The 25,808-nt window shown below is 40.6% G+C and overlaps 1 protein-coding gene across 4 annotated transcripts; it reads right to left on the bottom strand.

Annotated features, from left to right (window-relative positions):
* Positions 1-864: 864 nt before the first annotated feature.
* On the bottom strand, positions 865-25,808 carry TM2D1 (TM2 domain containing 1). 4 transcript variants are annotated; one of them, XR_007244558.1, is made up of 8 exons: positions 25,604-25,808; positions 24,227-24,300; positions 23,020-23,128; positions 17,898-17,989; positions 15,430-15,503; positions 9,428-9,545; positions 8,977-9,089; positions 865-3,032 (listed from the first exon to the last, which is right to left on the bottom strand). XR_007244558.1 is itself a non-coding variant. In XM_048496916.1 (7 exons), the coding sequence occupies exons 1-6, from the start codon at positions 25,762-25,764 to the stop codon at positions 9,435-9,437; spliced, it is 621 nt and encodes a 206-aa protein (XP_048352873.1). In that variant the 5' UTR covers positions 25,765-25,807; the 3' UTR covers positions 865-3,032; positions 9,428-9,434. The 4 variants fall into 4 exon arrangements, 1 of the variants encoding a protein (XP_048352873.1); XR_007244557.1 differs by lacking the exon at positions 8,977-9,089 and adding an exon at positions 6,889-6,952; XR_007244556.1 differs by lacking the exon at positions 8,977-9,089 and having other exon boundaries at positions 865-2,026; positions 2,064-3,032; positions 25,604-25,807.

Here is a 25,808-nt window from a genome sequence, read left to right as displayed (position 1 = left end):
TGCTATTGGTGGAGAAGACACCCATCTGAGATGTCCCCCACCTACAGTAGAAGGGGAAGCAGCTCAGAGGGGTACAATGCTATAGACTTCACCCTCCAAAGCAGTCATTTCCTCCAGGATAACAAAGGCTGCCAATCTTCAGGTGAGGGCTGGAGATCACCTGGTATCACAACTGATCTCCAAAGGAGATCTCAGTGCCCCTTGGGAAAATGGCTACTTTGGAGGGGAGACTCTATGGCATTGTACTCTGCAGAGATTGCTTTTCTTCCCAAACCTAATCCTCCCAACACTCCGCCCTCAAACCTCCAGGAATTTCCCAGCCTGGAGGTGGCTACCCTAAGGGAGTTTGATCTCCATAGTTAGGAGATCCATTGCAATACTGAGAGAACCACTGTCACCACTGCTGCTAGGGGCTGGAGAGAAGCAGGTGGGAGGCTGGGAGGGTGATGGGATGGGGGCAGACAAAGCGATAGTCATGGAGGAGAGAAACAAAAGGGATAGGTGGGAGAAGAAACAGAGAAATAGGAGGTTGGGAAGAAGCAAAGCGGGGAATGGAATAGCTGCCCCCATAAGTTTCTTGTAGGTCCCTATATGTCAATTATATTATGGGGGACTAAGTTCTCCGAAGGAAGACAAAGCTTTGAGCTTGCCGGTTTTTAAGAATGGAAGATTAAAACATGATTCTTCAGCTTTATATCAGATGATTAATCGGTTAATGTACTAATCTAATTACATGTTTTAAAGTTCTACATTTATATTGTGTTCAGTAGGCATATTTTCCCATCACTGATAATTCTCTACTATATTGTTCCACTGTATTTCAGAGGTAACCACACTCCAGTAGCTGCACTTTATTTAAAGAGATTTCTTTATCATTTAACTTTATTACACCAGGCACAGCCTGGATGCCGTTCGAGTGACAAGGACTATTTCCTTAATTACTGTACATTGATAATAGCATTTACTCTGGCAGTTCTAGTGCTATTCAATCAAGCAGGATTCAATACAAAAAAAAGCTGATTTGCCAAAGGGGAGATTAGCATAAGTGCCTGCAGTCACATTCTATTTTTAAAGGTAAAGTTACTTCTTGTGGAACTTTATTAAGAGCTATAAAATGATTACTATCATCTACCAGCTATTGTAAGAAAAATAATAAAATAAAATCATACAGCATGACATCAGGGCTAAGGACATTTTACATATATGTTACCCATCCCATAGCATTTTGTGACGTCTACTTACAAAAAATAGCAACAGGGTTTATAAAACAAATGTAAATATTACGATGAAAATAAAGTTTTCCTCCTACTAATTTTTTATAGTTGCTCTTAATTATTGCCTGATTAAGTGACAGCTAAGGATATGGCTGTTTAAGATGGAGACCTTTTTGCAGGAGATCAAGTACAACCTCTTAGAAGAACGTCAAACAAGACATTAAAATAGAAAGGCAAGCTATTTCAAAGAAAACAAATGATAACTGGGCAAAAGCACTGGTAATATTTGTTAATATAAGATGGAGAAAAACACTGATCTATTTACATAATTCAGTTTACCAGTACTAAAGGCATTTTTTCAGGATCCTATTTTTCTAAGATCACCTTAAACAGCTAACACTAATTTTCACATCCTCTCCCTAAACTGGATCATGTGAATGTGATGTTTCCAAAAAGCCTTGATGGCCATCCTGTGTACACAGTCATGGACCATAATTAATTGTTCTCCATCCTTTTGCCATTGGCTGTCATTGTGGCATAAAGATAACCCTGCATAGATGTTACAGCTAAAACTATTAAGTCAGTATTCTCTCCCATGACATTCGTGCTTTCAGTGGCAGATTCAGCAAATGCAACTCCAGGCTTAAAGCCACAGAATATTCTCTTCTTTGAGCTCTTCTCAACTTTCAAAACAGTAAAGAATTTCCAGGTGGCAACATGGCTAAGCAAAGTGCAATTGCCAGCAACAGTAGCTGTGTTGAAATATTAAAACAATCTTTTATCTTTTATATATATATATATATATATATAATCTTTTATATATATAAGGATGTCAGGATGCTTTATGACTGGAGTCAGGATGCTTTATGACTGGAAGAAGTGACAAAAGGGAGAGAAGGGAAATAACAGCAATGGCCATAGTTTATTTCTGTCAAAAACAGAAAGATGAAAATGCTACAAATGTTTAAGTATGAATGAGGAAGAGGGACAGTGACGTAAGTGTTTCTAGGGAACAATATTCTTATTCTGTTGAAGGAGGTAAGCCAAGATACTTAAGCTCCAGAGAATCTTTAGCACAGGAAGCTATTTATCATAACAAGGTTGGTTGAGACTGCTCCCCATACTGAACCAATTAGAGTAGCTTATTTCGTCATACTTCATAACTTGCAATGATAGGTTTCTAGGCCTGGTACAGTATAGTAATTGAATTTTGATCAAACACACATGGCCCATAACCCACTATGTGAAACTTTCAGAGCAGTTTGGAGCTTTTAAATATCCAGTCAACTTGCTGCCAAAAGTACAGGATGTACTGGATGCAAGGGCAGGAGAGAGTGAATGAGCTGGAACTTGGTACAACTGTAAAACAGCCTTTCTTTGTTTATAGTCTCTTCTTGCTTTTAAAAAGCAATATGGAACAGAAATGCTAAATGTCAAGTCATTGCTTTTTGCCTCCGTCATGTTCATTCTTGAATGCTTTTAATCTTTAGGCGAGTATGAAGTCCAGTGTACAGTGCTGAATGGTACATTTAGCATAAATAATGGCCATAGTTCATTCTTATTTAACAAAATAAACAAAAAGTCAGCGTTGTCTTCCTGACAGGAACATGAAGTGATTGTCAAAATTACAGCTGGAAAACTAACTTTCATGTAAATAATAGCATATATAATGAAGTAGTCTGCTGCTTTTGGCTTGCATGAGGAAAAAAGGTGACACTGACGTTTCCATGAAATTATATTCATTCAAGGCAGCCCCATTCCAACATTTATTATTCAGGAATCATCCCTGCAGCCAATTCAGGGACATGATGTTTAACTCTGAAAGAAAGCAAAACATTGTTTAATTCCTGATATACTAAAAAAGAAAAATACTATTTTATTCATAATGTACTAAAAAAGTACGTAACTTCCACTACACAGTATAAATAAATCTTGTGGTGATTCTCCTGTCCCTGAGATACCCAGCTGGAGTCTACGGTGTAGCCCTTTCTTGCCTCTTGCACTGGAACAGTCAAACTGCATCCCCTCCCAACACTTGCTGCTGCCCATTAAGGGAAAAGAGGAAGCTGGAGTTGTCCTCTGCCTTGCTCTCTCCTTCATCTTCCCACTGTCTTTTGAAGGGTCATGAGACTAGCACTTAGATTCACTGCTGCATCTCTTCCAGTATCTGTCAACATCGTTGTTATTTATTTTAAACATTTCTATGCCACCACTCCATTTAATTCAGGGTAACCAACATTGGGTGCATTGAAACAAAATGTTAAAACATTTCGTACAAAATACAAATATATAAAAATATTTAGAACAACTGAAATGTAATACAGACTGGGAAAGAGGATAATAAGAGATATGAGGGAATACCCCTCCATCCCAGTCTTAAGCTGCTGGCAGAAGACAGTGATAGAGTCATCCAAATCTCCCTGGGGAGGCAGTTTTGAAGTTTTGGCACCATAAACAAGAAAGCCCTTTTTCAGATTGCCACCCATTTAGCCTCAGATGGTGGAGGCACCCAAAGTACAGCCTCCAAAGATGACCAGTGTGCACGGTAGGTTTGTATGGAAGAAGGCAACCTTGGCATATGCTGGCCCCAAGTCACATAGGGCTTCAAAGATAAATACTAACACCTTAAATTGGGAACCAGTTTAAACAAGACCAAAAGGACTGGAGTGAGCAGTATGGACCATATCAACATTCTGGCTGCTCTACTCTGTACCAAATGTAGCTTCCAGACAGCCCTCACGGGCAGTCCTTCATATAGCACACTACAATATTCTATAATAGATGTAACTTGATGTAACCATCATGTTTCACTTGCTGAAGTTAGTAAAGGGAACCCTTGCTGCCCCGTTTACACAACAGAAGGTCCAGGTCACCAGTACTCCCAATCTACAAACCTACTAATTCAGGGAGTTCAGCCCCATCCAGAACAGGAGATTCACACATAAGACCCTTCCCCAACAGTAGCACCTCTATTTTGTTGGGATTAAATTTCAGCTTGTTAGACTCATCCATTCCAAAAACTGCTTCCAGGCATTTATTCATGGGTTATACAGTCAACCTGGAACCTGCTGGAAGCATGGGATAGAGCTGAGTGTGATCTGCATATTTGGGGCAGCTCAGCTCAAATATGCAGATGACTTCTCCCAGTGGTTTCTTATAGATGTTAAAAAGCACGAGGGGCCTAATGGAACCTTGAGGGACCCTGTAGGGAACAGACCAGCCAGCAGTCCCCTAGCATCACACACTGAAACTTACCTTTGAAGTAAAACTGAAACCACTACAACACAGTGCCTTTCACTACTAACACTGAAAGGTAGTCCAGAAGGGACCATGATTAATGGTATCAAAAGCCACAGAGAGATCCAGGAGAATCAACAGGTTTTCACTTATCCTGTCCATCTCTTGGTGCAGGTCATCCATCAGGATAACCAAGACTGAAACCAGAATGGAATTGATCCAAACAATCCAATTTATTCAGAAGTCCCTGAAGTAGCCTGGTCATGCCTTCTTCAATCATCTTGCTTAAATATGGAACATAAGTTATTTAACTCTCCAGATTCCAGAGTAAGTTTCTACATTTGTGGATGCACCATTGCCTACTTCAAGGCAGAAGGATCACCCTCTCTTTCAAAGAAACATTCTACTGAACCCAATCTGGCAGACACATTCTGGCAGACTTAAATAGCCAGGAGGGACAAGGATTGTAGAAGCAGGCAGTATGTCTCAAAACGCTCAAGAACCCTGTTCAAATTCTCAGACTGAACCAGCTGAAAGGTATCCCACACAACAAAGTAAATTAGCACCATGGGACCATCCTATCCTGTCAATACTAATATAAAGCTCTAGTGTAATGGATGTGATTTTCTTTTCAAAGTACTTAGCAAGCTGCAGAGCAGTCTACCTCCTTCTGTAACCCAGCACCCACTAAGCCAAGAACCATCTGGAAGAGTTCTGCATACCTACACTAGGTAGAAACAATGGAGGGTAAAAAATATTGTTTTTTTGCTTCTATCACCAGAGTTTACTACTGTGTTAGCTAAACTCAATACCCTTCCATCACCACCAGAAGCATTAAAAAGTTGCATAGTCTCATTAAGATCAGAAAGAAACAGCAATGGTAGCACAGAGCAAGGAAGTGCAGCAGTATGGAACATTGGAAAACAGAAGCCTGCCTTTCAGTTGTACAACTTGTCACTTACAAACAAAGCCTGCTTCATTCTAAATTACTTGCAAAGCAAAGATTGCTTGATATTACAGTGCGTCATATGGAATACTCACTTTCACTTGATATAATCTAAGCGAAAAATTCTGGTCAGTAGCTTGCAACTATATGGCAAAATAGTACACAAACAGCCAGTACAAAAGTAGCCTTATGAATGATGCAGGGGCCACTTAAATGCAATTTCAACCCCTCTCCAAGCATCACATGAAATGTGCCTTATGATTAAGTGGTTCACATGAAATTTGTCTGTATCTTCTAATTCTCAATGCGTAAGGAAGGCTTTTTGGAGTTGACAAAGAACACTGGATTTTCTTGGATTCTTAGAATTTGTATAGTGATTTTGCAAATTGTCTCATACGTGGATTTGAGAGTAAAAATGAACGTAGACGCAGGCCCATAGCTCAATGACACAGTAAACTTGCCATATCCCTGCCTTCCCTAGCTATTCTTCAATGATGGAGTTTGGAAAGACTCCTGCATGAGCCCTTCAATTGGCACAAGCCACATTTGAGAGGCACTGCCAAGCAGACAAGACAGAGTAGACCAGTAGTTCTCAACCTTCCTAATGCTGCGACCCTTAACCCTAACATTTATCCATTTTACAGATTGAGAACACTGATGCAGAGAGTCTTAGGTGACCCCTGTGAAAGGGTTGTTCGACCCCCAAAGCCAAAGGGGTCGAGACCCACAGGTTGAGAACCGTTGGAGTAGACAGTCCTACGATCTGAGGTGGCATAAAGATGTTTCATGTGTCTGCACATCAGCTTTAAATATGTGGTAAAAGCATGTAAACATAAGCCCATCCTGATTTCAGCAATCAGGTATCCCAGCTGGATGGGCTTTTAAAGCCAGAGTAAAAGAAAAGGAATTCAAAGCCAGAGCAAAGCCTCTAAAGCAGCATGAGGTTTTTTTTTTAGATTTAATATATTTTTCCGTAGAAAAGGCTAAAAATGAATATAATTCTAATTTGATACCATGGCACATAAACTCAGCTCCAGGATTAAACTATCTGTTGTAAACTTCTTCAAAAGAGAATTTATACAGCAATTACACTAATGGAAGCTGACCTTAAAATGCTTGTGCATAGTATGAAAATGATGTATCATACATATCTTTAGTGGATACTAAATGTTTCCCTTATAGTCCAAAAAATTCTGAACGTTCACATGTATCAGTGGAATAGCTGCAATGGTCAGCTGCTTTAACAAACAGCAGGCAAAGAATCTTTCATCCACCTTAAGACCCAACAAGGAGAAATTCCATAAGCATGCAAGAAATTCTAAAGATAATTTGATGCTGGCTCTACAACATATTAACACTGATAATAAAACAAGCAAAACTAGCCTGCAGTAGTCACTTCAAAAGGCAATAATAGTGCATGTTCTATTTGCTGCCATAAAAGCTGAGACGGGGGTGGGGGATGGGGAGTTCACTTGAATACTGAGGTTATACCTGAGCTTTAGCATACACCACCTTCAACTGGTATAAGGTATTCAGCCATGGGGTTTGGCTCCACCTACAGGAAACAGGATGGAGAAGAGGGGAAAACAGTGTATTTGCCAATAGCAGCAAAATCCAGAGTTTTCCCGCCTAATAATCAGCAGTGTTGGAAGAAGCAGCACCCTGTTGGTTCTTACTTTCTCCCAGTTACAGCACAAATGACAGTTCCAGGTAAGCAGTCAGTATGCAAAATCCTGCAAATGAGCTGTTGCCTTGTAACGAGATCTGTAAGATACTTATTGCCAACAATCACACAAGGCTCTTACCTTATTACAGTCTGAATAGGTATGTTAGGGGTCAGTTAGTTTTGTTTGAGAAGACATCACAGAATTGATAAAAGTACAGAATTTGATGATTCAAGTCAGTCAGTTTCTGTTGTTATTTGGATGTGAATTTTTTTAATGTCAATTATTTCCACAGTTTCGTTATGAGCAAACACAGGCCAAAGGCAGGATGAAAATGTTTAAAATAAAGGATTATCAGAAATGTGGAATGCCCCCATGTATCACCTTGGTAAGACTTTGCTTAAAATGGTTAATTTGGTTTATTTCTACATGTTAGAAAATTGGCTTTACCAAAATCCACAGTGAATGTTAACACCCTATCATATTTTGAAATCATCCCCAAATTGTTTTGCTGAGCCAAACCAGATAACTTGTGTTAAAAATATAACCAAGGAGAAGAACTGAATTTGGTTAGAAAAAGACAGAAAATCTATCAGAGATGGCCTTTGGGAAATAAAATCCAATACATCACATCAGACAGCCTGAGGTAACAAAAAGATAAAGAATATGCTTAGCAAGTTAAAATACTTTCTTTGCTTAAGTCATTTCAGTTTTATTCACGTATCTCATTAGTGAGACTGGACATACTGTTTTTCAACATGTTTGGCACCTGATGTTGTATACAGCAAAAAAACAACAACCCTATTTCAGACGTTTAATACATTTAATAAAGCATGGGGAATGATAAGTATTTATTGCAATTGCCTTATTAAAGTAGGATTATAAGGAAGTTTACCTTCAGATTAAGTCCCTGTCTTGAACAAGGTCATTGTATATGACAGAAGTGCAACAAAATGGAGCACTTATTAACACACAAAAGGGCTGAACACCTGACAAACCAAATAAACAGACTCCAATATTAAAAGACCAAAGCTCTTGGCTAGCTAAAAACTGCAATTAAGGATTCACTCACTGTCAGATACCACACAGGTTGTGTGCATGGCCCTTTATGCCTACAGCTGAGAACTTACATGCTTCAAATAATGCTCTCAGCATCACAGTCACATGAAAGTTTTGAGGAACAAAAGACTACCTAGAGGAGAGACTAAACAATGTGTGATGCAAAATTTAAAAGGGCAAGATCATTGTATAGAATGGAGAACTTTATTAGACTTACAGCACAATCTTATTTAGAGTTAATCCAGTCTAAGCCCATGGAAATGAATGGGTTTAGACTGAAGTAACTCTTTAGGATTGCATTGTTAGAATAGTACACTTTGGAAGACTGAATGCTTTTTTTAAAAAAAAGGATTTCCTGAGGCTGATAAATGTGAGAAGAGAGAGCACGCAAAGCAAATTGTAGTTGTGGGCTTATCATGTTTTATATAATGAAAAAGGGTTTTAATGTAGAATAATTTTCCCAAAGAACTTTGAGTACTTCCTAGTAGATTACTGATTCTGCATTTTACTAAAATACACAAAGAAATCTTTATTTGGAAAATTTATATCCCATCATTTTAATTATAAAGAACTTAGGGTGACTTAGAAAGAGACTACACAATAATAATTAATACAAACCAAAATGATGAAAAATAAAACAAAATCAATAAAACAGACTACAGTAAAAGAGCAGCATATGGAATTCCTTCTATTCATCTAAATAAGCTTAAAATGCCAGAACTATTAAAAACCAACACAGTAAGTAAAACACAAACTTTAAAAAATCACCACCATCCTCCAAACAATCTAAGAAGCACACATATAAATGCAAAGAGCTTTCCCAAATACTGTGTTTATCAAAGAATCATGTATATACCTATCACAAACCGGGAGGGCAGCAAGTGGTGTAGTGGTTAAGAGCAGGTGCACTCCAATCTGGAGAACCGGGTTTGATTCCTTGCTCTGTGGGCTGTGGACGTTTATCTTGAGCTGTGGAAGTTAATCTGGTGATTATTGAGTCTCCTTACAGGACAGAATGGGGGGATATAAATCCAAACTCTTCTTCTTCTACTCTGACAGAAATCCAAAGTCCCAATGCATGCAAGCAGTGCTATATAAAGACTTAATAAACAACAGTCAATTTGTTCAGCTAAAACTCTTGCAGATTCTTGGAGTATCCCCTCTATTTGTTTACTTAGTGCATTGTCAATTTACTACATGAAGAAATGAAAGTGTTTCTTGGTGGACTTCACCCTTCTGTCAAAAATATTCTTTCGTAGTTAATAATCAACTGTGGAACAATCCATATTCCAAATCAAGGCACTTACTGGCAAATTAAGGATATATCTGTGGTTTTCTGAAAGTCTCGTTAGTAATACTCAGTCTGGTAAGTCTTGCTCCATAATAATCTATGATGTAACTAGAGCCATCTGAGGGTCCTACAATCTGGAAAAGAAAATATTTCAGTAAATATTATCTATTTTGAACAGAGTATGCCACAAAATGCACACTCTGTCTGCAATCCAGAAATCCTCATAGATATTCTTATTGTAAATGTGTTTGTATTTTTACCCTATAACAAAAATTGCTCAAGGTTGCTTAGATACCATTTTAAAAAGCAATAATCACATATCTGAAATAATTACTTGACAGCTTGTGTAAATAAGTATGTCTTTAACTGGGCTTGAAAAATTGATAGACTAAAGTCCCAGTCAAATCTGGGGGAAGGATGTTCCATCAAACAAGGCACCAATACAGAAAAAATCCTATTGTGCAGCCACACACATTATTTCAGCTAATGAGGACAGCATGCAGTAGGATTTCACACGTATTGAGACCTTTAGCAACATCCCCATATTTAGATAATCGCGGATCAAGAAAAACAGATCTAGGAAAAATAAGGCAAGAGTTGTCAGAGAAAGTAACCTTCATGTAAATAAAGTTCTTCATCTCTTAAATCCTAACAGTATGGATAGACAAGACAGCCAGTGCGGTATAGTGGTTAAGAGCACTGGACTAGTATCTGGGAGACCCAGGTTCAAATCCCCACTCAGGCCATCGAAGCACGCTTGGTGCCCTTGTGCTAGTCACACGTGCTCAGCCTAATCTACCTCACAGGGCTGTTTTGAGGATAAAATGGAAGAGAGGAAAATGATGGGTTGCCACTGGGGACAAAGGGGATATAAATGAATTAAACACATATGCCTTATTTTAAAAAATCTTATTAGGGCCTATCAGACACCCGTCAGATTAGTTAAATTAATTCAGCCATCAATTCTCCTCTGGAAGTGCAATTTGTCCACTGAATTAGATAGTAATCTGGAGAATTACATGTGCAGTCAATTCATATTTGTAGTTCTGGGCTAAGAATCTGTGACTTAGGTCCTGGATTAAGTACCATTAAGAATGGATCTATATGGCTTCATCAATGTCAAAGTGCCTAATTTTACAGACCTAAAAGTATGGATGATTAGATTGAGAGAGGATAGTGCACAGGAAGCTGAAAGGGAAAATCAAGAGAGTCAAAACTGTTTAAAATGCTTGAAGGTTATTTAAAAACACAGTAATAAAAGCTCAGCTGGAATGTGCTCTACAGGTTAGGAAAGGCAGCACCCAGTTCAAAAGAAAGCCACCATGGTTAACAAGGGAGGTTAAGGAAATGATCAGAAACAAGAAAAAGTCTTTTAGAAAATGGAAGTCCAACTTAACTGATGAAGAATATGAGAAGGAACACAAACAGTGGCAAAAGAGAAGCAAGTTAGCTGTAAGGGAGGCAAAAAAGGATTATGAGGAACGCATGGCTGCGAACATCAAGACCAGCAACAAACAGTTCTTCAAGTACATCAAAAGCAGGAAGCCAGCTAGGGAAGCAGTAGGTCCATTAGATGATGAAGGAACAAAAGGTATGCTAAAGGATGGCAGGGAGATTGCAGAGAAGCTGAATGAATTCTTTGCATCTGTCTTCACCCAAGAGGAGGTGAGGAAAATTCCTGCACCTGAACCAAGCTTCTTAGGAGGCGAATCTGAGGAGCTAGCGAAGATAGTGGTAGACAAGGAAGAAGTTCAGGCAGCCATTGATAAACTAAATGCTACCAAATCCTTTGGCCCAGATTGCATTCACCTAAGACAGGGGTCCCCAAACTTTTTAAACAGGGGGCCAGTTCACGCATGGCCAGAGCCCAGCCGGGGGCCGGACCAAGTGCCGCCCGCGAGGGGGGGGGTGCCATCCATCCACCCTCGCCCTGCCCCTGGCCGAGCCCCCCACCCCCGCGGTCCCCTTCCAATCCGGCCCTGAAGCTCAGCCGCCTTTAGTCAGACCTTTGCGCATTGAAATGGTCCCCCTCGTCAGGAATGAAGTAGCGAGTCAAGCCCGCACTTGAGGCCGTTTGTAAACCTTGGGGTCCGGGTGCCAAGCTCCAGGGGCCTGGAGTTTGGCACCCCACCCCAGGCTTTACAGACCAGCCCTGCCGCAGGCTTACCCACTGCTCATTCCAAGCTGCCAGCAGAGGGGACCATACCAACATTGCGCAAGGGGGAGGAAAAAGAAAGGCAGCTCTGCACGCTTCTTTCTCTCTCTCCCTCTTTGCAGCATTGAGTAATAGTCCCCTCCCGGCCGCTTGGAATGAGCAGCGGAAAGTCGCCCGCACCCAGAGGCTGTTTGTAAGCCTGAGGGGTGGGGTGCCCAGACTCCAGGGGCGCCTGGAGTTTAGCACCCGACCCCCCAGGTTTACAGACAGCCTCAAAGCAGGCGACTCACTGCTCATTCAAAGCGGCCAGAGGGGACCACCACCAATGCGACGGGGGGGGGAGGAAAGAGGCAACTCTGCGCCTTTCTCTCTCCCCTCCTTGCTGCATTGGTACGGTCCCCTCCGGCCCGCTGGGCTGAAACTTGTGGCTCCAGCAGCAACTGCTGTAAACCTGGGGAAAAGGAGATAGAGAAGGGGGAGATCCGCTTCTGCCCAGAGGGCCGGATAAATGTCTTCCGGGGGCCTGATTTGGCCCCTGGGCCGTAGTTTGGGGACCCCTGACCTAAGAGTACTTAAAGAGCTCAAGCATGAAATTGCTGATCTTCTCACTTCAATATGCAACTTATCCCTGAAATCGGCCTGGAAGATGGCCAATGTCACACCAATCTTTAAGAAAGGATCTAGGGGGGACCCAGGAAATTACAGGCCAGTCAGTTAGACATCTGTTCCTGGTAAATTAGTAGAATCTATCATTAAAGATAAAATTATAAAACATGTAGAAAAGCAAGATATGACGAATGCCCTTATAAGGCATTCAATTTCCAGGGTGAGAGTCTGCCCTAAACGGGTTAAGCCCTGGCCAGCCCTGATTGGCTAGAGGGAAATGGCAAGAATATAAAAGGAGTCAGCCAGAGTGCTGAGGGGCTTTTCTTTTGGTTCTTTGTGCCTTTTGGGTGCGTTTTGGCAGAGTGAGCAGATCAAGCAGAGATCTGTCACTGCTGTTGGTCTGGCAGGAGTCAGACAGTGTACTCTGTAAGCTGAGGAAGCTTATCAGAGACATCAGGAAGCCCTGAGTTTGGTGAAGGGTGACCCGCCACTCCAGTGTGTTTGATGGAAAACTTCTGTCCAGACTAGAGTCTGTCCTAACCAGTACAACCCCAGTCTTAGGAGGCCCAGTCCAGTGGCAGTGTGGCCAGTTTGGATGGTGGGAGAGGGAGGCTTGTGTGCCAGAATCCCACAAGGCATAGACTGGGGTGTGTTGGTTTAGTGTGGTTAGGTACAGAAAGACTAGTGTCTGACAGAAGAGGGAGTGTGATACTCCAAAGTCAAATCTTTTTCTGAAGTAAAATCTTTTCTTAAGTGACACCTGCGTGTGTCTGTGAATGTTTGAAACTGAAGTGCCAACAACATCTCTGAAACCATTAAGCTTTTGAAACCAACAAGCTTTAAAATCCTCTCAGGTTACCTGAGAATCCTACATTTAAGCCAGTAATAAACTTTTCAAGTTTTGTTTAAGTTACAACCGTTCCAGTCTATTTTGTCTGTGTGTGTTCCTTGAAAGAGTGGTGTCCATTTATCAGTTTATGGGCTACAGAACAGATTATATTTTTGGTGGCAGCGAACTTTAATATATTTTTGTTTTTATTAGGGGAGATCCCTCCAGCTAGAAAGGAACCAGTTTCCTGAGGAACCAGTTTCCTGAGGAAATAGGTGTCAGGGAAAGGGGAATTCCTTTTTCTCTCCTTCTCCTTTGCCCGTCTGTGCTTTTGTTGACATTGGTGACATAAGGGTGGCTTTGAAGTTTGGGACAAACGATCGCCTCAGACGTGGGCTGTGCCCTGAGTTGTCACACAAGACCTGCTGAGGAAGAGTCAGCATGGCTTTTGCAGAGGCAAGTCCTGCCTTACAAACTTACTAGAGTTCTTTGAGGGTGTAAACAGGCATGTGGATAAGGGGGAACAGTGGACACTGTCTACTTGGATTTCCAAAAGGCTTCTGACAAAGTTCCTCACCAGAGACTATTGAGAAAACTCAGCAATGAATGAATAAGGGAAGTCCTCCTATGGATTAAAAACTGGTTGAGAAACAGGAAGCAAAGGGTGGGTGTAAATGGGACGTTCTCACAATGGAGAGATGTAGGGGAGTGGTGTCCCCCAAAAATCCGTTTTGGGACCAGTGCTCTTTAGCCTATTTATAAATTACCTGGAAGTAGGGGTGGGTAGCGTGGTGGCCAAGTTTGTCGACGATACCAAATTATGTAGGGTGGTGAGAACCGCAAAGGATTGCGAAGAGCTCCAAGCGGACCTTTATAAACTAGGTGAGTGGACTAAGAAATTGCAAATGCAGTTCAATGTAGCAAAATGCAAAGTGATGCACATAGGGGCAAAAAATCCAAACTTCACATACATGCTTCATATACATACATAGTGCTATGAGATCTAGGAAAGATCTAGTGCTATGAGACTAGGAAAGAGATTTGGGCATCTTAGTTGATAGTTCCATGGGAATGTCAACTCAATGCATGGCAACTGTGAAAAAGGCAAACTCTATGCTGGGGATAATTAGGAAAGGAATTAATAATAAAACTGCAAAGATTGTCATGCCCTTATATAAAGCAGTAGTGCGACCGAATTTGGAGGACTGTGTTCAGTTCAGGTCGCCGCATCTCAAAAAGGATATCGAAGAGATAGAAAAAGTGTGGAGAAGGGCAACGAGGACAATTGAGGGATTGGAGCACCTTCCTTAGGAGGAGAGGCTGCAGCGTTTGGGACTCTTTAGCTTGGAGAGGAGACTTCTGAGGGGGGATATGATTGAAGTCTATAAAATTATGCATGGGATAGAAAATGTCGACAGAGAGAAATTTTTCTCTCTTTCTCACAATACTAGAACCAGGGGGCATTCATTGAAAATGCTGCGGGGAAGAATTAGGACTAATAAAAGGAAACATTTCTTCATGCAACACATAATTGGTGTTTGGAATATGCTGCAACAGGAGGTGATAATGGCCACTAACCTGGATAACTTTAAAAGGGGCTTGGACAGATTTACGGAGAAGTCAATCTACAGCTATCTATCTTGATCCTCCTTGATCTGAGATTGCAAATTCCTTTGCAGACCAGGTACTCAAGAGGAGGAGCAGGAGCAGCAGCAGCAGCAGGCCATTGCTTTCACATCCTGCATGTGAGCTCCCAAAGGTATCTGGTGGGCCACTGCGAGTAACAGAGTGCTGGACTAGATGGACTCTGGTCTGATCCAGCAGGCTCTTTCTTATGTTCTTATAAGAGCACACCAAATCAGAATATGTGGATTTGTAACCTACATTCCACTTAGCTAAAGGCAGCACATTCCTCTGGCACATGGCTCCTTGACCTAGAGGAACACACTGCCAGTAGCAGAGCATGGTGGTAGGATATACATAGCATACAAATAAATCTGAAACTATATATATCTGACAATGTTTGCACAGAGTTCTGGACAGCTTTACCTCTTAATTTTACCACAATCTTTTATTCTTTCCCATCCCTTTCAACTTTATTTCTCATAGTGACATGTGTGAAAATTGGAAGGATAAGGAATACATTTAGTAATATTTTTTTAAAAACCCAGTAAAATATTGATAATAAAAACAGGCCAAAAATCCCCAGTAAACTCGTTTTTTTAAAACAAAGAAAAAAACTCAAAAGAAGCAGTAATATTTCATATATGACAGCAAACTACTTTTGAAAATGAAGGAATTTCAAAAGCAATTTTTAGTATGAGAATCTGCTTTTTCAACACCCAAAATTTTAGTGGCTTAGCTCAAGTATTATGTCTATTTTTTAAAATTCTCAGCTATTTTAAAAAATTCTCAGAAGTGTACTTACCTGCATTGAAATTAGAATGAAATCAATCAAGCTACCAATTCCACAAAACCCCACTGTACAGAACTTTAACAAACCTGAGGGAAAAAATTATGATTATACTGTTGAGCAGCTGCACACAAAGTTTCAGAATATTACAGTTTCCGTACATAAAGACATCTGTTTTATAATCCACCTAGATTTCCTTGAGTGCAAGTTGGTGGGTGGATATTTTTACCAACTTGCCCTTCCCTTGGCAGTCCAATGCATCTCCTGAAATGATGCTCCTGGGAGATGTAGGAGCACCCAGGATTAGCTTGTGTGGGTATCAGAGGTCTCTCACAGGATGAGGAACTTCAAAAATTGGCCTTTGCAACCACAGAAACGTAGGTGGAATCCAAGTCTACACTTCATGCACAGTATTTTTAAAGGTTGAATACATGACTGTGTCTCTGGATTGTGTCCCATCTATAAATTTGGAGGACCTACTTGTGAAAGACCATACAACAAGGGGGGGGGGGGAAGAGTGCAAATATTTTTGCACACTTCCAGGGCAGAGCTAGAATACCCCTTCAATCTTGCCCCTCAAAGTGAGTGATAGAGAATATCTAACTTAAATCAAGGCAAAGAGCTGAACAGTGACCTTGAGGTGCAGGTACGTTCTCATCTGATGATCCTGCCAGATTATATTCCTATAACGCTAATTTTTATTCAGTACCTGCATCAAACCAACTAGGTTCCTCAAAGATTAAAAAAACAATTTAACAGATAAATCCACTCATTTGCTACAAATCTTTTAAAAATTGATTACAGAACATACTTGAAACAAGTTCCTAAAATAATTAGAATTGAGATTCTTTCAAATGCTGCGATTGAACACACCTGACATCTTTAAAATACATACCACTGGTTTTTAAAGCATTCCTGACAATCTATTTAGAAGCACACTTGATGTACAAACTGAAAATATGGCTTTAGTAACTTGAGTGTCAGAATTGTGTCGGTCTGAATACTGAAATAAGTAGACAATTCTGGAAGAAACATTTTCAGTTCTGTAGTTTAAAAGGGGTTTGAAATGGTGATATTTTTCTAAGTAAATATTTTAGGCAATAAAAGGCAGTTTCACTACTCTCAAGTGAATTTATGATGAAAACTATGATATATTTCACTATTGTCTTACAATTTTTATAAATTGTTTCCATCATAAGTCTGAACATGGGGTGCATATGCTGCAAGATCAAGTCAAGTGAAACTAACCAGGATCACACATCTCAATCACTTCTACTGCCCATTGGCATATAGTGTGTGTATGAGGAATTATAGAATTGGAAGGGGCTACACAGGCCATCTAGTCCAGGGGTAGGGAACCTGCGGCTCTCCAGATGTTCAGGAACTACAATTCCCATCAGCCTCTGTCAGCATGGCCAATTGGCCATGGGAATTGTAGTTCCTGAACATCTGGAGAGCCGCAGGTTCCCTACCCCTGATCTAGTCCAACCCCCTGCTCAAGGAAGGTCAATCTAAAGCATCCTTGACAAGTCTTTGTCCAACCGCTGCTTGTAGATAGCCAGCGAGGGGGAGCTCACTTCCTACCTAGGCAGTTGATTCTACTACTGAACTACTTTGATAGCAAAAAAAATTATTCCTAATGTCCAACTGGTACTTTTCCACAGATATAATTTATATCCATTATTGCAAGTCCTATCCTCTGCTGCCAAAAGGGATAGCTCCTTCCCTCATCTAAGTGACAGCCTTTCAAATACTTAAAGAGAGCAATCACATTCCCCCTCAATCTCCTCTTTTTCAGATTGAACATTCCCAAGTCTCTCAGCCCTCCGCTGAAGGGTTTGGCTTCCAGGTTCCTGATCATCCTTCCACATCCTTTTTGAAGCGAGACCTCCAGAAATTTCCTGACATTTTATGGACCAGCATAGTGGCATCAAAATACTATCTTTTCCCTCCCAGATGTACTAATTATTTAAAAGTTACTGTTCCCTAACTTTCTAGGCACATGGCTCTCAAAATGTGCAGAAAGTTTCAATAAGGATATGCCAGAATACTTCTAAGGCTAGCAGATGCTCTCTCAAGTCCTTTCAGTAATTACTACGTATGTTGGTGGGGTTCTGAAAGCCATCATGATGAACTGATACGACAGAAAGCCAATGGAGCACATTAGCGATTTTAATTAGTTTTTATATATCCTGAAATTGTGTATAACGTACTACAAACACAGAAAGCTATCCATTCAATTTTTCTCCCCAACTTAGAGTGACCCAGTAAGGTTTTCAAGGCAAAACATGTTCAGAAGTGGATTGCCATTGCCTGCCTCTGTGTAGTGATCCAGTTTTCCCTGGTGGTCTTCAGGGCCAATCCAGCTTAGCTTCAGAGATCTGAGGAGATCAAGGTAACCTGGGCTACCCAGGTCATGGGGCTTAAATGCATGTAAATATGCACATTATCACAACTACTAACAACAACAAAGAGGTACTCACCTAAGGCAGGATAGCCTAGATAAAACCTGTCGGCTCCCAACCAACCAAGAAATAAAGACAGAGCTACAGCTACCTTGTAGGAGTAACCATTTCTAAAAACAAAAACAGGAGAAAAAAGAGCTGAAGTGATTTATTAAATCATCCTCATTAATTGAATTTGGAACAGTGTTCAGTTGCTTATTTAACAAGAAATTTCACTTCAGAATCTAACTGCTTCACAGCCAGATCAAATGGAAATCCAGCCATGCTTATACACCAACAACATATGACCAAAAATACATACAGGAGCAAATGTTTTCAGAACCAATATTTGCAGGGCTACCATATTTGTAATTAATTTGTGCAATATGGACATGGAAACATTTCTAGGCTTGAACAGTCTCAGGCTTGATAATTCTTCTAGTTCAAGTCAGACTAGCTTCACATGGCCATTTTTATAGGATGACATCAACAGGAGCTGCCAATTTCAGCTGGCTACCAGCAATGAGAGTAATTCAGTAATTCTACACTTATGCAATATACTATTTACAGGCTTTTCCAAATGAGAAGTGCCACAGCCTGTGCATTCTGAAACAGTCCACAGGTGTCACAAGTGTTAAAGAGAGCAAGGAGTTACATTTTACAGGCTGCTCAATAGTTGGAAATAATCCCTACTAGACCGAGTCTTCATTCAGTATTTCTTTGTCCCCTGCAGCTCCTCAGATTCATCGTGCAGCACTGAGGAAGTTCAATACATAGTTTCTGCCATACCCAGATATTTCACTCCCTCATAATGAAACTAGTCAATATCAACAGAGTGACAAGATGGTTGAACATGGCACAAGAATGTCCACTCCCAGAAGCCAGAAGGGCTCTTGTACTAGGTCCAGTGTTTCAGTTTTTCAAATTCTAAAGATTCTTAGCCAATCATTGCCCATCTGAGCATTGCCCAAGCGAATACAAATCTCTCTAAGAGGCAATTTATTGACTTCAGTCTGGAAAAAATGATGGTATTAATTAGACAGTTTGCAAGTAAAAGGCCATATCTGCACAGGAATTTCTGGTATTCTATGTCCAGTGCAAAAGAAAAAGGTGATGTGCAGGAAACAGTATCCACACACAACATCATATTGTATACTGGGTGTTCTACGCAACCTGCTAAATTCCAGGACTGCTGTACAGAATTTTAATTGTTCAAAAGTGCCTATGTTTATGTCTGACTCACATGAACATACATGAAGCTGCCATATACTAACTGAAGCTATTAGTTCATCAAGGTCAGCTCTGCATATTCTGACAGGTAGCAGATCTCTAGCGTCCCAAAGAGAAGTTTTTCCTATAGCCTATTATCTGATCCATGGACGCTTGGAACCTTGGATGAAAATATGTTCTACTACTGAGCCAGAGATTAGGCTGAAGTTGGTTCCCTGTTCCTTATTCATGAATCCTACTACAAATATTGATGATTCCAAAAACCTCTACAGCCCTCACATAAACTATACAGAAGAGATGAAAGGATGGCAGATTCTTTCTAAGATGAGTAATTTATAAAGAACCTACAATTTTAGAAAGTGAAACTGTGCTCAAAGCATTTGAGAGAAACAAATCACACAGAGTAGCTGAAATACCAATAGAGATGGAGTGAAAATAGGGGGAAGGAACATTAATCATTTCAGATATGCAGAGGATACCACATTACTGGCAGAACATAGTGAAGACTTGAAAAGAATACCAATAAAGGTTAAAGCAGGAAGTGCCAAAGCAAGATTACAGCTGAACATCAAGAAGACAAAAGTAATAACTGGGGAAACACACAAGTTTAAAGTTGACAATGAAAAAATTGAAATTTTTAAAGATCTTCTGTTCCGTAGCTCCATGGTTAACCATAACGGAGACTTCAGCCAAGAAATCAGAAAGAGACTGAGAATAGGAGGAGCACCTCTGAAGGAGCTAGAAAAGATTCTGAAGTGTAAGGATATGTTGCTTGGAACCAAGATAATTCATAGCATAACATTCCCCATTAATATGAATTGGTGTGAAAGGTGGGCAGTGAAGAAAACTGAAAAGAAAGAAAGCTGATTCATTTGAAACGTGGTGTTGGAGGAGAGTTTTATGGATTCCGCAGAGAGCCCAAATGACAAAAACTGTGATCTGGATCAAATCAAGCACGAACTATTCCTAGAAGTTAAAATAACTAAGAGTCCAAACCGGGGGTGGGGCAGATTCGCCACTAGAGGGGCCAGATATGCAGGTGCTCAGGGGCCACGCAGGTACATGGTGCCTGACTTTAGAAGCAGCTGTCGTTTCCCAGTCCTGTTGGTTCAGGACACTACGCCTGCACGGATAGGGGAATTCCAGAGGTGTGACTGGGGTGGAGCCAATCTTAGTTGGCTTCTATCCGGGCTTTGCCTCCCAGGATGCTGGCACCCGGGGCATGGACTTATACCACTCTTTTAGGCATAAGACCACTGAGCCCAGTGGAGGGCTTCTTGGTGGTGGGTTGTTGTTGTTTTTTGTATTTTGCCTCCCCACACTACCAAAAAGCCCTCTGGAGGTGGTGGGGTGCCATCCCTGGCTGCCCCAAGGCTATGGTTGGGCTGCCCACTGAGGCTCTTGTACTTTGGTCATGTAATGAGAAGACAAGAGTCACTAGAAAAGATAATAATACTAGGAAAAATCAAAGGCAGCAGGAAAAGAGGAAGATTCAACGTGAGATGGACTGACTCAATCAAGGAAGCCATGGTCCTCAGTTTATGAGACCACAGCAAGGCTATTAATGACAGAATGTTTTAGAGGTCATGAATTCATAGCACCTGATGACACTGAACATTAGTGGCGTAGCGCCAACGGGGCGGGGGAACATCGCAGTTCCAGGGTGGGGCGTAGGGCACGCGTGTGCCCCAAGCATAGTTTCCCATTGCTCCGCCCCGCTGAACATTCACGCACATACAGACCTAGCTAGTTTCCCTTATGGTCCACATGTTCTATAGCAGAAGTACTTTCTGAGCCTGCAGGCGCCTTGGGAATTTTGAGAGGAGGGATGGTGTCACCCCATAATGGCTGCCACAGAAGGCCAAGCCAAACACAAAAGCTCCTTCTTCGCTTTGCAAAAGAATTACAGAAGGGGAATAAAGGGGAAAAAGGAGAAAGAATAAAAGGAAACAAAGGTAAGGCTGTAGGGGAAGGAGAAAGAGAAAGAGAAGAAAAAAGAAACAGAGAAAACCATGTGGGAAAGGGAAAAAGCAGTTAGATAACAAAACTTGACAGGGGAAATAGAACCACATTGACTAAGGAAAACCCAGTAACCATGGCTGTATTACAGCCATGAAAAACACATTTGCTTGAAAGAAGGTAGCCAGTAATAAGTCCTGCCTTACAATGGCCCTACCTACTTTCTGAAAAGCTTGACAGGCACCAGGAAGAAAACCTGAAGGTGCCATGGAGCCCATGGGTGTGATGCTGGGGAATGCTGTTCCAGTCAATATTTTAGGCTCCAACTGCAAATGTATTTGGCACATTATGATTTTGTAGGAAATGAAGTAAGATAACAAATAAAGAACTTGAAGACGGTTAATTCCTGTCCCAGACTCTCATAATCCAGATCACAGCAACAAATGATGGATACCATTTCAAATTCCAACTGAGTAGATAGCATCAGATAATGTGCCTCTTATTACTACATAATTCAGCATATGTAAGCCCACTGAAATCAACAACTTTTGAGCATTCCTGACTATGTCCAAAATTCAGGCAGTGAGGCAAGAAAGCCAAGTTACATGCTGTAAGAGAAGGCTGAAGGTACTACAAGTATACAACATGATGAAAAAGAGCCCTTTCTGACCTCAGACCTGGTAACCGGTTTGTCAATGTGCAAATACAGTTATTTAGCTTACACACTTCTGAATATGTACTGAAGTGCTGTAATGTAGTAAATAGTAACTGGTTTTGCAATATTCCCTGGTTACTGATAACTCACCTCTAGTTACAGCACATTCTTTTGCTAGGAGTGAATATATTATCTCTTCTGAAACTTCTATGCGTTCAATATTTTATCACCATTTATATACTGAGATGAGTGGAGTGGATGTTACAAGCCCCAACTGGGTATAATTTAAAGTATCTACATACATTTTCTATATTTATTTTTACACAATGGCTTTATATTTTTAAAGTGGTATCTCCACAGAGTGCAAATATGCACCATATCTGCAAAACAAACCAAAATAAAACTTTACACATTTAAAATCAAATTAAATTCAGTAGCTAAAATAAAAAATAGAATTCTATACAGATACAACTCATCATACAATAAACATAAAGTGGACAATAATTGCAGAGAAAAAGGAAACAGACCACTCTAGTCATGAAATCTGGTAAATTGGAAAGATATTTCCCTACTCACCATCACCTACTGTGCATTATTAATATGGAAGACTATGAAACCCTTTCCACAGTCTTTACGACAAGAATGCATGGCAAAATATGACAATATTGTTTTAGTAATAAAATACATTGATTGCCCATATTATCAGCTGTGACTCACAAAAGCTTACATCATGCCAGAAATGTTATTAGTCTTTAAGGTGCTACTGGACTCTCACTCTTTTCTACTGTTACAGACAGACTAACAGCCTATCCAGTGGGGGCGGACTAATCTGCCCATGGGAGCAAAGTGTGGTCACCACGGCTCTTCCCAGTGCTGGGATGTCGCACCGGATGCTGCACCAGTGTCCCAGCGCCATTGCTGCTAGCATACTGAAGGCAGGCCAGGGGAGGAGCCGACATTAGTTGGCTCCCTCTCAGCAATGCAAGAACAAGAAGAAGAACCTTTATTAGCCATATAGGCAGCTATTCAACGCATCAAGCCAACTCCTGGAGCTTCAGACTTATGCCAAAAAAAAGGTGGCATAAATCTATTAAGCCCAATAGAGGTTTTGCAGCAGTGGGGAGGCTATTTTGCTTTGCAAGCCTCCCCAAGCTTCTGGGAAACTTCTATGGAAGCAGTGGGACAGTGAAGCTGCGGTGTGGGCAGCTGGCTGCCTGGACCCTTGGATGGGGCTTTAACACAGCTACCTACAAGACCTATCTCTATTGATAATTAGAGACATTGTATACTGAGCATACATTGTAATCATTCACTTACACATTTCGGCATTCTATGGGTCTGTAAAATCCAATTTCTTTTCCAGTAAACTGGGTGTCATTTCCACTGAAATCCTTGCATGTAACATTTGGTGCTGGATAACAAGCAACTGAAGACCAAAAAACAAAAAAAGAAAGAATTATGGTCAATAAATGACAACATTCTGTATGGATATTCGCAGTAAGATTCTGCAATACAAAACTCCGGAAACAAAGAACATACATATTCTCAAAAGACTCAGCACAGATGAGCAACTAATATTGGCTCTAGCACAAATTAAGTCTGCTACAAAAAAAGTGGCAGTATTTTCAAGTTTTACAAGTCACCATAAAAAAATTGTTATACATCTGCAAAAACCACTTTAAATCTGTGATGTTAAATCCAGTTAAGTATACATGACTAAACTTTACAGTGGTTATTATCAAGAGCTGTAGCTATCAAGATTAACAGGAAAAAGGCTTATAAACAAAAGATATGCATATTCTATTATGGTAAATGAAGAATTCCATCCACAGTGGCCATCCACAGTATTAATTCCCAAAGTACTTTGTAATCAAGCATTTTGTAGCCAGAAGAATATAAATATTCAATCTATCAAGTTATACACTCTTACAATATTTTGGTTAGACAGCTCAAAAAGCATCAGATAGCTATAATGCGGGACTATATCTGCCCTGTTCTGTGCCGCTTGCACTGGCTCCCAATTGAATACTGGATCACCTTCAAGGTGTTGATACTTACCTTCAAGGCACTCCACGGTCTGGGGCCCTCATATCTGAAGGACAGTCTTTCCCCTTACATCCCTACTCGGCCTCTGCGCTCTGCAGAGGCCAATTTACCGGTGGTCCCTGGCCCCTCTATTACGCGACTGGCTTCTACCGGGGCAAGGGCCTTTAGTGCCTTGGCCCCAGTCTGGTGAAACACTCTGCCTCCAGCCATCCGGGCCCTGTGGGCCCTTGAACAATTCTGCAGGACCTGAAAAATGGAGTTGTTCCACCGAGCCTTTTGGGGAGCCAGCTGCTGATCTACTTATTACTGGCTGTCTGATAGTTGTTTTTAAGGTTTTACGCTGTATTTTAATTTTCAGATTTTATGATGTATTTTAACTATGTATTAGATTGTGCACCACCCAGAGCCCTTCAGGGATGGGTGGTATAGTAAATTTAAATAATAAATAAGTAAAAATAAATAAATAAATAATCCTTACCATATGCAGTATGATTTGTACAGTTCACGGGTTCTTGAGTGTCGTTGTCTATTTTAGGACTGTCACAAAGATATGTTTGAATAATTAAGGGAAACAAATGTAAATAAATTCCTGCACAAATGCCCAGGACTAGCATCACAATAAATTTTTCAGCAACCAGAAATTTCACATAAACCAATAGCCTTTTTCCTTCCCATCTGGTAAGGGAAAAAAAGATGAACACAAAATATGCAGCGGAAACAAACATTAGATCTAAAAACTTCATTAAATCATAATCTGACCTGCTGCTATTTTTGTCCTGTTTTCCTCTTTACAGTGAGATAAACAGTACACATGACATGATATTACTGGACTGTTGTAGTGGTAGCCAATAATGTGAAATGGAGAATAAGCAGCGGAATGATGTCACATCAAGCATTAGAAAGAGAAATGTGAGAAAGTGTACCACCAGTTACGAATAAATAAGTGTATTATTCGGGGATTTCAGAACTTTTATTTTACTACCACTGACAGAGTTTTCTTTCACAATGTTTAAAGCATATTTATGCTAATGTTACCCAAACATGTTCAAAAGCATCTTTTTCAAGAAATAGGTCTGTAACCTTCAGTAATGCTGAATTCAGTAATGCTGAAGTGACAATATGTTCCTAAAAGTTTATTTCATTTTATAACAAGTGACAGCAGCAGTCAAAAAACCAAAATAGTCATGGACAAGTGGTTCTCTCCTTAAAATTCAACTACTCAATCATCATTTATATAACAAAATCAGATTCAATAGATCCAAGAGTGGTTGATCTGCTGCACAAGACTTTTTTTAAAAAAAATACTTATTCCAGAATGGCACAACCAAAAATATTACACCTTCACAGAACAGGCATGACAGACATTCATAACCAATACTTCGGGTTTTGTTTTTCTTCTTAAATGATTCCTATGTTTAACGAGAAACAATCTTAATGCAAAAACAGTAACCAACGAAACGGGGGTGGGGGGTGGGGGAGTTCGATAATGGTGCACTCCTAAGCAGAGATACCCCTTTGTCTACTGAAGTCAATTCATTCTTCCATTAAAGTTAGAGATCTCACTTACGAATCTAATGCTAGACTTTTTAAATCCTATAAATCAAATCAAGTTTCCCCCTTACTGTGCCACCTTTTCCAAGCCATACCGCTGGCCCTTTCAAAGCTACACTACAGACAGAAATTCAACAGGTGCCACTTTCCCATGACAGATGTCGTGGCTGCTGGACTTTACCTCTTGAATTTTTGTTTGCTATGCGTCTTGTAAAGACACAAGAGTATCAAGCCTAAATCCCGCTATTGCAAAGCCTGTCGCTATGGTAACCAGGTACTTTGCATTCTCGCAGCTTCAGGATATTGGCCGACGCGAAGATCTTCGCACTTCAACGATGAATCACCTCCCTTGACGCCCCGTGCCATCAGACACGACACCCAGACGGTTCCCAAAGCCCACAGAACTGTCGTAGCCCCTTTCTTTCTCTTGGTGCCTGATACCGACTTTTCCAGCAGGGCAGCCATGTTGGCAACATGTCAGCTGACAACTTCGACCTATCCAAGAGGGT

This window comes from Sphaerodactylus townsendi, linkage group LG05 (genome assembly GCF_021028975.2).
Source record: "Sphaerodactylus townsendi isolate TG3544 linkage group LG05, MPM_Stown_v2.3, whole genome shotgun sequence".
NCBI classification, from domain to species: Eukaryota; Metazoa; Chordata; class Lepidosauria; order Squamata; family Sphaerodactylidae; genus Sphaerodactylus; species Sphaerodactylus townsendi.
This window is presented reverse-complemented; position numbering and strand designations above follow the sequence as displayed.